General features: G+C 38.7%; 1 protein-coding gene across 1 annotated transcript in view; it reads left to right on the top strand.

Moving 5' to 3' along the window:
• MROH9 (maestro heat like repeat family member 9) overlaps positions 1-7957 on the top strand; it is a 154652-nt gene extending 146695 nt beyond the window's left edge. The window contains 6 exon segments of the mRNA XM_028123014.1: positions 2066-2231; positions 3367-3509; positions 4496-4633; positions 7715-7850; positions 7852-7919; positions 7921-7957. Of these exon segments, the coding sequence (XP_027978815.1) occupies positions 2066-2231; positions 3367-3509; positions 4496-4633; positions 7715-7850; positions 7852-7919; positions 7921-7957 (688 nt within the window).
• The last annotated feature ends 5148 nt before the right edge of the window (positions 7958-13105 follow it).

Here is a 13105-nt window from a genome sequence, read left to right as displayed (position 1 = left end):
GGTGAGCAAATTAGGCCTGGCTTCTTTTTTTCTGAAAAAAGATATCTATTTTTGCCTCACATTGGATGATCATAAAATTTAAATAAGATCATGCACTTTATTCATATTTTCATACAATACCTACACATGGTAAACACCATCGATAAATGATCATTGTCACTATTATTTATTTGAGTCTTTGTGTTCTGCTGCATATCCCAGATGTACAAACCTCTCCTCAAAGTGATGATGGGTTTTTTCTCCCATAAGTGATAAAATTTATAGTGCTTTTTTTCCCTCATTTATGAAGAACAGATGTAAGGTATTTCCACCCCCCAAAAAATAATGAAACACTAAAAATAGCTGTTCCTTATCTATTTATCTGAAATTCATTATCGAGGATCACAGAAAATATTAAAGAGAAAAGAATACCAGTGTGAGCCTATGGGACAGTGTGAGCCTAACTCACATTAGAAGAGAGTAGTAAATGACATCACTCCATTTCTATCATTTGTACCTTGAGAAAGAAGGTAATACTTCTTTACCATTAACCATATAAAAGGCAGGAAGTTACATTATGGAAAGGATTCAGGCTTTGGAAACAAATGGATCTGAATTCCTTCCCAGCCACACAAGTTTCTAAGCTCCTTGATCCTCAATTTGTCTGTGAGATGAGAAAAATTCTTTATCTATACAGCAGTTATATGGGTTAAATGAGTTAATGTCTATGAAAGGGCATCAAAATCCACAAAATGCTAAACCAATTATATGACTTTTTTTCCCCCAACTGAAAGCTTATATTTATTTGGGAGGCTCACAAATATTCAAAGTATTTTACTACTTAGAAAATTTCTGGAAATTAAAAATTTTCATAAGACTCAGTGTTTTCTCATTCAGGAATTAAGCACCCATTGTATGTAATATATTACCAGCCTTCAAACATTTTGTTGAGAGGGAATAGCCCGACATTGATAAAAGTTGCCAGTGAATCCAGTACGAACAGTATGAAATGAGGAAGTACAGAAAGCAAGCATAATTAGAGTTAGGTAAACTTAATTAAAATAGTCACCAGCAGATCTTGTGCAATAGTAGGTGAGAATTGAGGTAGAAAAGACTAGGATTTGGAGTTTGAGCTAAATCAGAGAAACAGAGAGAATGTCTAATCAGCTAGAAGGTATGATCAAGAGGTAAGGGGATGAGACAGCATCCCTGTCTGCCCACAGACTTGATGTTCATGTGGTTCTAAGCACAGTTCTAAAGCTGAGCCCAGAAGGCAGGAGCAGTGGAGTAATGGGTTCTAAAGAGCTGGTATATCTGTGTTCTGGAGGACCAGACCTCCCTATTAGGAACCTAAATGCAGAGAGACAATAAAATAGGGTTCAAAACCCAGCATGGATTGATAAGGTATCAGGAATATACCCACACACAGGTATATAGCAGTTTTTAAGATAAGCAATAATAAAAAATATCTTGAAGAGTGGCCAGGTATGTAGAAAGGAGCTAGGGGACTGGAGGTTGAGAAACCAGGATTCTAGTGAGTGACGTCAGTGTCACCAATTAGATGTGTGACATTTCACAAAAGGGCCCACTCCTTCTAGCTCAATTTAAACTTACTTTTCTAATTTTCAAATTTATGTAGTTTTTTGCCTAGTATTCCTACCTATTTGTTTTTTTAAGTTGATATATTTATTTATGTTAATTTGTATTTTTATACGTTTTTAATATTCTATTATTCCTGGACAAACAAGATCACAAGGTGGGAGGACCAGAGCATGGAATGGAGAAAGCTTATCAGTTCTTGACATTGACCTGGACAGATATTTAAATGTGCTAGGAAATGAACTTGCAGACTTGCAGATTGTATTTTCTGTAATATCTCACTGAAATTCTTCCTGTGTTTTCAAGGACAAGAGATTAATGGGATCATTTGGGGAAATGAGCATATCAGTTTGGTTTAGACTTGTCTGCAATTTCTTTGCCGTAAAACATGTAAACCCAAGACTTTTCCCAATTCACAATGGGAATTAAGTAGGAAATGAACAACCGGATTCTCACTATGGTGGTCGGGGTGGGACTGTGTTTGCAGCACTTTGATACTGATGTGGCACGCGGCAGGTTCTGAGTCAAGTGTGGCCCCTCACGTGCTGAAGACAATCTTGTTGATACTGAAAGGAAAGCCTGGAGAAATGCAGGATAGCTTCATGGAAAAAAGACGTTTCTCTCTCGATACTACTAATATGATGCCTGTAGCGGTAAGTAATACCATGAGTGCTTCTTTGTCCTGGTATTTTTCTGATCGTGAAAATCCCTGTCTGTCCACAGACTCAGTCATACTTCTTGACACTGTCCTGCTTTCATTCATTCATTCATCCAACACATACTTACTGAGTACCTACTATATGCCACACCCTGATCGGGAAGCTTACATTCCAGTAAAAGACACAGACAATGAACAAAAAAATGTGTCATGTGTCAGAGGATATAAAGCTGAGAAGAGACATAAACTGATGTGGGGAAAAGAAACTGATAGGGAGGGTTTAGGAAAGTTGGTCAGGGGAGGCCTCTCTGCTGAGGTGACATCAGTCAAGAATGAAGGAGTGATCCTTGCAAATATCTGGGCAAGAGAGTTCTAGACAGAGAGAAGGACAAAAGCTATATAGTGATGAGAGCTTTCCTGGTACATCAGTGACTGCAAGGAAACCAAAAGGGGAGAATGGAGCAAAGGTGGAAGTTCAGAGATGGTGTCAGAGAGTAGCCACTAGCTAGACCATATAGACTTTTATAGGCATATGAAGCCCTAATATAATTTGTGCCCACCATTTTATGTCTCCTGGGGAGTAAAATCACCACTCCTGGGAGTAGATTCTAGTCTTACAGAGATATAGCAGGAATAAAATGGGTAGTGCTCCACAAATGTGAGGTGGTGGAATGTGTTTCTCTGATGCGGTGGGTGGGTGTTGCTGTGGTTAGTGGGCCAAATGATTGTTAGTGACCTGGCCTGCCTCCTCTTAAATATCTCACTGGCCTGGATTGCTCAAGCACAGGGAGGACCTGGGTTATTGGTAGGACTATTCTTCATGGCCACATATGAAGGGGACATTGGGATGTATTCTGTCCTTGGGAACCACCTTGTTTCCCACTGGTTTGGCAGCCAAGTGATTATTGATAGTGCTTTGGGAGCTCATTGCCATAGAATACCAGGCACAGTTCCTGGTTCAAAATGGACTTAACAGCTGTTACAGAATGAATGAATACATATGCACACTTTAGGCTTTCTTTAAGGGGGTTGTGGGGGAGGGATTGTGGTTCCCCCTTTTTCCCTCACTAAGGCTGACTGGGTTTAGAGGCAGAATGCTCCATTCTTGACTTCGTTTTCCTTGCCTTTAGGCATCCCAGGCCCTGTGCACATTGCTGCCTATCGGGTCTTACAAGAAAGCAGTGGCCCAGTTTTTCCCCCAGCTCTTGATGGCCCTCATGCTTCAACTCTTCTACAGCAGTGACCTGAGACTGATGACAGAGAACAGGATGTTGTGAGATCGTATTGGTTATTGTAGATTCAATAAGAAATAAGCTTCCAGCTGTCAACTATTTCTAGTCCCTCTTTATAGTCATAAGCAATGCATTCATTTATTACAGTTTTCTTTCCTCTGAAGGGTAGAATGTCTTTAGAATCCCTAAGTACCTAGAAGTTAGCTAGGACCTTCCCTGAGTGTGTGCAGTGTACGGAGAACCACTCCCACAGAACATGGTTTATTCTTGCCAGAGTGAGAGGCTACCAAGGGGAGAGAGAGCAGGCAGGAGCATTAGATCCAAAGCCAGATACATGCTAGCTCTGCCATTTACTCTTTGATAGTGATTTCTCAGGGTAATTGTACATGAAAGTTTAAAATAATGTGTGTAAATGTGCTCTGTGAACTGAAGTTGTTTTGTGTTTGGTGATGTGATGTGTGGCCTTAAGATGGCACACAGTCATTCTGTCCACATAAGGTGAGATTCAGCTAGCTTTGCTGCCTTCTGGGGAAATCTGGATCCACTGCCTGCTCTTTGCCCTAATCAGGGGTGGACTTCTAAACCAGGCAGAACTCCAAGGGACAATCCATTCCATTAAGATATTTAACCCATTCTCTGTCTTTCAAGCAGACATACACCAAATCATCCCACACAGATGAGAATATATCTATTTATTTAAAGCATCTGAAAAAGAAAAGCAGCAGGCACTTTTAGCAAATTATCACATCATTTAACATCTTTTGTTAATAAGCTGTTAAGCTAGTAAACTAATAAGCTGCTCCATGATTAATCCTAGATTTTACATGCTACCATTTCATTTGAACCCTAAATCCCATGTACTGTTGATCAGGGAAGATAAAGAGCATTGAAAGTGGTTTTCCTTTGAAACATCCCCTTTCCCAAAACCAGCATCCTGCCCAGGATGGAATGAAAAGGCTGGTCACATGTACTTAGTTACATGAAGGCCACTGTCAAGTGGTGACTCTGTTCTTCTTTGGGGCCTTAGCTATGCCAGGGACGCCCTGAGAGTTCTGCTGAATTGTTCTGGACTGCAACAGGTGGATATTGCTCTAAACAAAAAGAATTGCTGGAACCAGTTTAACCAAGCGCTGTTTCACCATCACGGGGTCTACCTTGTTGCCAAGTAAGAACGGGGGCTCTGCACAGGGTTCTATGTCTCTATCCCATCTTCTCCAACTTTCTTCAGTTAAGCCATGTGTGAACACAGTCAATATTCACTCCAACTTCCCTCTCTCACCTAATGATCTGAACTGCCATTTGATTTCTACTTCTTCCCTTATTTTAGGGCTTTATTACTTATTGGTGTAGTTCTCTCTTTCCTTGTCCTCCTACTTGATGATACAGATACCCAATTGTCCTCCCTCCAAAGAACAGATTTCTCTTTCAGTTATGGAGAACTAGAGGTAAATTTGCTTTTTCTTTCCTCTGCTGTTAGCGGATCCCTGCTATGTAGGCATCAGACAGTTACAGAGGTGCTCCCACTTTAAAGAGGTTCAATAAAAATCTGTTCTCAATGAGACAAATAAATTTGGAAAGTATAATGAAAGAGAACTTTTATTTTTATTGTAGTAGAAAGGTTTTTTTTCCCTAGTTAACTCCTTACTGAATAGCAAGTTTCTGATTATAGAGATCAGATTTTCTGATCAAGAATCAAGATACACAGACTCAACAACATAATAGACCATTTAAAGTTGTGACCAACCCAGAAAATATAGTCTATATGGTCTCTGGGCCCTTCATGCATTTCAAATGGCATCTTATTTACACACAGATTTCAGGAACATGTTTTATTTTATAAAAGTATGATATATCTGTACCCCACAAGCAGCCATTAGTTAAGAGTCACAATATCCTTAGTATCTTTGGATCTTCTTTCTTAAAGTGTGGTCCTCAGACCAGCAGCAACAGCGTCACCTAGAAGTTAAAAATAGAAGGCAGAATACAATCCCATGGCCCACTCCAGTCCCACTGAATCAGAATCTGCATTTTAGCAAGATTCCTGGTTAATTTGTATACATATTAAAGATCAAGAAGCACTGGTTTAAAATACCAACCTGGAGTATTTTTTTTTATTTTATTATGTTATGTTAGTCACCACACATTACATCATCAGTTTTTGATGTAGTGTTCCATGATTCATTGTTTGCGTATAACACCCAGTGCTCCATTCAATACCTGCCCTCCTTAATACCCATCACCAGGCTAACCCATTTCCCCACCCCCCACCCCTCTAAAACCCTCAGTTTGTTTCTGAGTCCATAGACTCTCATGGTTCGTCTCCCCCTCCGACTTCTCCCCCTTCATTTTTCCCTTCCTGCTTTTTTTTTTTTTTTTTTAGTTTTTAATGTAGTGTTCCATGATTCATTGTTTGTGCATAATACCCAGTGCTCCATGCAGAATGTGCCCTCTTTAATACCCATCACCAGGCTAACCCATCCCCCCACCCCCCTCAGAACGCTCAGTTTGCTTTTCAGAGTCCATCATCTCTCATGGTTCGTCTCCCCCTCCGATTTACCCCCTTCATTCTTCCTCTCCTGCTATCTTCTTTTTTTTTTCCTTAACATATATTGCATTATTTGGTTCAGAGGTACAGATCTGTGATTCATCAGTCTTACACAATTCACAGCACTCACCATAGCACATACCCTCCCCAATGTCCATCCCACAGCCCCACCATCCTTCCCACCCCCCACCACTCCAGCAACCCTCAGTTTGTTTCCTGAGATTAAGAGTCTCTTACAGTTTTTCTCCCTCTCTGGTTTCAACTTGTTTCATTTTTTCCTTCCTTCCCCTATGCTCCTCTGTCTTGTTTCTCAAATTCCTCCTATCAGTGAGATCATATGATACATGTCTTTCTCTGATTGACTTATTTCGCTCAGCATAATACACTCCAGTTCCATCCACGTCGTTGCAAATGGCAAGATTTCATTCCTTTTGATGGCTGCATAATATTCCATTGTGTGTGTGTGTATATATATATATATATATATATATATATACACCACATCTTCTTTATCCATTCATCTGTGGATGGACATCTTGACTCTTTCCATAGTTTGGCTATTGTGGACATTGTTGCATTAAACATTGGGTACACGTACCCCTTTGGATCCCTACATTTGTATCTTTGTGGTAAATACCCAGTAGCGCAATTGCTGTTTCATAAGGTAGCTCTATTTTCAACTTTTTGAGGAACCTCCATACTGTTTTCCAGAGTGGCTGCACCAGCTTGCATTCCCACCAACAGGGTAGGAAGTTTCCCCTTTCTGTGCATCCTTGCCAACATCTGTCATTTCTTGACTTGTTAATTTTAGCCATTCTGACTGATGTGAGGTGGTATCTCATTGTGGTTTTGATTTGGATTTCCCTGATGCTGAGTGATGTTGAGCACTTTTTCATGTGCCTTTTGGCCATTTGGATGTCTTCTTTGCAGAAATGTTTGTTCATGTCTTCTGCCCATTTCTTGACTGGATTATTTGTCCTTTGGGTGTTGAGTTTGATAAATTCTTTATAGATTTTGGATACTAGCCCTTTATCTGATACGTCATTTGCAAATATCTTCTACCATTCCGTCAGCTGTATTTTGGTTTTGTCCCAATGTGGAATCTTAAAATGAAACCTGTCACATCAACTTTCCCAGTCTTGCCACTAGCCATCTGATCCAGGCCAGCATGTCAGGACATCTGTGAGACTGGCCACTGCCCAGAATGGCTTTAGTGAATCAGGACTCCCCACTTCTTCTCCTGAGTAAAACAGGATAGTCCCAAACTCTCATTTCTTTTTATCATTCAAAGGAAAGACTTGGTCTAAAACCATGATGACGACATATTCAGCCATCCTGGTTTGCCAAGATATTTATTTTGCACTATTTATTTTCTCTCCTTTTGGTCATGCAGGAGCTTGTGGTATTACAGGGCATTCTGTTGTGGGGCTCAGGAGGGGAAAGATGGGAAAGAGGAGTGATGTTAAGTAAAGAGAGATCGTCAGTGATCCAGATATATATAATTGCCTAGAGTCTGTGTAGAATTCAGAATGGGGCTGCAGTTTACCTTAGATTAGGGAATATTAGAAAATATCTTTCTTTTTTATCTGGGTGGTACAAAATATGAGGATGATGATTCTCTCTTTACTACCATTAGCAGTTGCTGATGCAGGAAGAGTTTTCATCTTCTTTGCTAATTCAGTGCCTTATTCTCCATTACAGAACTCTCAGTGAATATAACTTTCCACAGTTTCCAGAGACCTTGCATTATCTCTACAAGCTCTCGGTGGAAGGTCCTAGACGGTCAGAAGACAGTATCATCACAGTAATATTCCTCACGGAAGTGAGTTTCATTAGAAGACTGGGAACAACAGGGTTCTCATTCCTTATCCAAACTTAAGTCTACTTTCCAATCTTTTATCTCCCTCTCTGAATATTAATTCTTACCAAGAGTTAAGACAATGACAGATAACTTTTGTCATGTCCTAGGAGATGTGGATTTGCACAAACATTAATTATTTCTGAAGTACCAGTTCATATATCTCTGCATGCTTGTCAAACTACACCAACAACTAATAATGTACTATATGCTGGCTAATTGAACATAATAAAAAAATAAAAAGAAAATAAATAAAAAATAATGTCAAGGAATACTTAAAGTGTACTCAAAGTTTACTTAAAGATAGTAGGTAACATCTGGGATCTGAATGATACTTCAGACTATCTATGGAAAAAAAAAAAAGAATGGTCCAAATGACTAAATAAAATGAAAATATAGAACTACATTAATATTTATATGAATATTACATCATATATTGTAATCCTATATTAGTTGAACAAATTGAAGAAGTCCTTTTGCTTCCAAAAGGCATGTAGAAAGTTCTATAAGTTGAAATTCTCTGAGTCAAATACTAATTGTTCCATAGAATTAATATATAATAAAGTATTAATCTAAGGTGTCATGCCAAATATTCTCAAAAGTTTGACATAATTTCAAGCATCATAGTCAACAAAACAGTCAATAAACTACGAAAGACATACCCATACACTACACTACCTACTTCTAAAGTTTTACATAAGTCAGTTTAACTGCACATTGCACTAACAAATCACTAATGTTTCCAAACTTGCTTAATCTATTTGAATCTTTCATTATTTTTATTACATGACTTGTTATTTTTATTGTATCATCCTTTTAAGTATGCACAAACATTAAGTAGACCTAAATATGACATACATGATTGCTCCCATAAAATGATACATTCAAAAGAAATTTACAAATGATGTATGATTTATATAAGCATTATTGTGACAGATGATGTTTAATGAACCCTAATTGCCTCTCTCACCATGAATATAGTGCTTACTCCTTTTGGAGAGTGATAAACCTGTCCTTCTAAGAACTGAATAATGATCCTATTGTTCCCCCACTTTCTCTAACTGGAGCTCTGGGCAATCCTCAACTGCTCAGTTCATCATGAGGTCACTTGGCCTTTAGTTGTTCTGAGCACACAATCTATGTATTTTACCTTAGTTTAGTCTTAGCCAGCAATATTTAACAGAGTACTATCGACGCTTATGCCATGTATATATATACATATATATGTTATTTCTAATTTTCTACCAATATAAGTAATGATAGAGTTTACATTTTTGTGCCTGTCTTCTTTCTTGTAGTATTTTAGATTACTTCCTTCTAGTAGATTCCAAGAATCTGAAATAAGAACTAAAGAGTATAAACATTCTCAAGGCTAAGGATTTTTATTGCCAGACTGATTTCTGGAAAGCGGAGTCAACCAGTGTTCCCCATGCAGTTTGTGGGTGCACTCACCCCACTGCACTCTTGCCACTATTGATGAGCTTTCCAATTTGAGGGGTAGATGCAATGTCTTGTGGGGGATTTGATCTGTCCTTAATTTTTAAATTATTAGAGAGGTTGAACATTTTTAAAAAATAATTATTCATAAATTAAATTCCATAATCTGAACAATCTGATCTCTTCTGTGCCCATTTGCTTATTACAGTCTTGGTGTTTTTCTCAATGAATTCTATGATTCTCTGTCTCTCTCTTTCTCACACACCCACAGAAATTTGTGAAGGATATTAAGTGTGTTATGCATTTGATTATAATGCCTATTGAGAATCAGTACCCAGTTTGTTGTTTGCCTTTTGATTTTGTTTATGGAATTTGCTTTTTTTCATAAAATTAAGCATTAAAAAATCTACTGTGGTCAAAGAGTTGATAAATATTCATGTATAATTTATTCACATTTATACATTTTTATATATATTTTTACATGCAATGTTGTTTCCCATGAAGTTTTTATGGTGTACCAGGAGGTACACTATAGTTTTTCACTAAAACTAACTAAAACTAAGTTTTCATTAAATAATTAACTTCCTATCCCAGCATCATGTAATTAATAAGCCTTAAATCTGCTACTCACTGGTGACACAATCTTTATGAATTCTATTATTAATTTCATATACATTCACGCACACACCCACATTAGGGTCTGCCCTGGATGACACTCTTAGGCTCCATTCATTTCATTGCTGTGGAAGTATCACACTGGAATTAGGGCAGTTTGCAAATAAATTTTAATGTCTTGCAAAGCAACTTTCCCTCAACTCTCTTCAAAATGTCTTTAGTCTTTCCTATGTATTTATCCTTCTAGTTGCATTTTAAAATAATTTTGCCAGGTTTAAAAGAAAAAAAAACTTTCACTGAAACTATGATTGCAGTTAAATTAAAGCTATGAGCTTCTTGGGAATATTTGGTATTTTTATATTTTTGCTTCTTTTTTTTAATTCAATATTTTGTCATATTCAGTTTTGGAATTATTAAGTAGTTTATATTATTTTAAATTGTTAGTGCAAATGTGGCCTTTTTTTGGTTCTCGAATTTATCTCTATTAAATATGATTTTGAGTATAGGTTTTCATGTTTGTTTTGTTTCTTGAGATAGGTGCCACACAATATTACAATAGTTTCAGGTGTATAGCATAGTGACTTCACAACTCTATACTTTAAGCTGTGCTCACCACAAGCGTAGTTACCATCTGTCACCACGCAACACTATTACAATACCCTTGACTGTATTCCCAGTGCTGTACCTTTTATTCCTATGACTTACTCATTCCATAACTGGAAGCCTGTCTCTCTCACTCTCCTTTACCCATTTTGCCCATCCCTCTACCCCTCTTCTTTCTGACAACCATCATTTTGTTTTCTGCATTTATGAATCTGATTCTGCTTTTTGTTTATTCATTTCTTTTGTTTTTTAGATTTCACATATGAGTGAAAATAAGGTATTTGTCTTTCTCTTACTTATTTCCCTCAGCATTATACCCTTTAGGTTCGTCCATGTTGTTGCAAATGGCAAGATCTCATCTTTTTATGGCTGAGTAATAGTCCACCATATATACATACCACATCTTATTTACCTTTTCATCTATGGATGGACACTTGGGTTGCTTCCTTATCTGCTATTGTAAATAGTGCTGCTATAAACAGGAGTGCATGCATTGTTGGTGGGAATGCAAGCTGGTGCAGCCACTCTAGAAAAGAGTATGGAGGTTCCTCAAAAAGTTGACAATAGAGCTACCCTACAACCCAGCAATTGCACTTCTAGGGATTTACCCCAAAGATACAAATGTAGTGATCTGAAGGGGCACCTGCACCAAATGTTCATAGCAGCAATGTCCACAGTAGCCAAACTATGGAAAGAGCCCAGATGTCTATCAACAGAAGAATGGATAAAGAAGATGTGGGTATTATATAAGACTGAGGAATCACTGATCTCTAACTCTGAAACTAATAATATATTATATGTTAATTAATTGAGTTCAAATTTAAAAAATAAATTAGTGTTTTTGTTTTCTTTGGGTAAATGCCCAGTAGTGGGATTATTGCATCATATGGTATTTCTCTTTTTAATTTTTTGAGGAACCTCCATACTGTTTTCCAAAATGTGTCCTTTTTCATTCAGTTTTCAAGCTCATTAAAGCTGGATGTTCAGGAAAATTAGTTAAACTGTATTATCTTGGAGGGGGCGGAGCAAGATGGCGGAGGAGTAGGAGACCTGGATTTCCTCTAATCTCAGGAATTCAGCTAGATAGGGATCAAACCATTCTGAACACTACAAACTCAACAGGAGATCGAAGAGAAGAATAGCAACAACTCCCTGAACAGAAAAGCGGCCACCTACTGGAAGGTAGGACGTGTGGAAAAGTGAATCCGAGGCGATATTCAGGAGGATAGACAGTGGGGGAAGGGGCCTCCGACGGCTGCTTCTGGCAAGTGATAAAGCCACGGAGCACAAAATCGGAACTTTTAGAAGTCAGCTCCGCTGAGGGACATCACTCCAGTGGCTAAGTGGGAGGTGGAAACCTTGCGGGACAGTGTGGTCTCAGGACCCTCGGGGTCACAGAAAGACTGGGGGTGCCTGAGTGCGGCAGAGCTCCCAAGTATTGGAGCCGGGAAGCCGGCTGCAGAGACGGAGCTGAGGTGCGGGCTCTCAACTCAGGGTTGCCATAAACTGTGATCGGCGACACAGTCAGGCCACTGCTCCTCCAGCAGGGACCCAACAAGCGTCAGATCTGGGGAGACTCCCCTTCCTCCCCTGGGAGGAGCGACGCAGGAGCGCACCACAGGGATCTGCTGGGTTTGGAGACTCCACACCAAGTCGGGAACCAGAGACAGAAACACTCGGTCACAGGCCGGGTGAGCACGGAGTGCAGCCGGAGACCAGGGACACGGGAGTGACTTACTGCTTTTCTCTGGGGGCGCAATGAGGAGCAGGGCCCCAAATTCTTGGCTCCTCTAGGTGCAGATTGGGAGGCACCGTTTTCACTCTCATCCTCCAAAGCTGTACCGAGAGCTTGCAGGGAACAAAAGCTCCTGAAAGCAAACCTGAGCAAATTACTTAGCCTGGACCGGCAAGGGCGGGGCAATTCTGCCTCCGCAAAGACATTTGGGAACCATGGCAACAGGCCCCTCCCCCAGAAGATCAGCACGAACCGCCAGCCAAGACCAAGTTTACCGATCAAGGACAATGGGAGAACTCTAGCGCTAGGGGAATACTGCACATAGAATTCATGGCTTTTTTTTTTACCATGATTCATTAGTTTTTCAAAGTTAATTTTTTAACTGTTTTTTTTTAATTTTTCTTTTTCCCTTTTTCAACCAACATCTTATGAATCCCTTTTTGAAAAAAAAATTTTTCATTTTTCATTTTTAGAGTCATATTCTATCCCTTCATAGTAGTTACCCTTATTTTTGGCATATATATATAAGTTGTTCTCTCTTTAAAATTTTGAGATACAGTTTCTTCTAACAGATCAAAATATACCCTAAATCACTAGTGTATGGCTTTGTTCTAGTCTCCTGCCTGATCACATTCTCTCCCTTTTTTTTTTTAATCTTCTTCTTTCTTTTTTCAAACAGCTTCTTATCTTATCAATTCCTTTTATAAAATCTTTTATAATTTTCATATTTACAGTCATCTACCATCCCTTCATTGTATGAACCCTTATTTTGTACATATATAAATCTTTCTTTCTTTAAAATTTTAGGAGGCACTTTCTTCTAACAGACTAAAGTACGGGTAGC

Source organism: Eumetopias jubatus, unplaced genomic scaffold (assembly GCF_037043125.1).
Source record: "Eumetopias jubatus isolate StellerSeaLion01/CBP00866 unplaced genomic scaffold, mEumJub1_p1.0 scaffold_12, whole genome shotgun sequence".
NCBI lineage: Eukaryota > Metazoa > Chordata > Mammalia > Carnivora > Otariidae > Eumetopias > Eumetopias jubatus.
The sequence above is the reverse complement of the archived record's forward strand: the minus strand, read 5'-3'. Positions and strand labels throughout refer to the sequence as shown.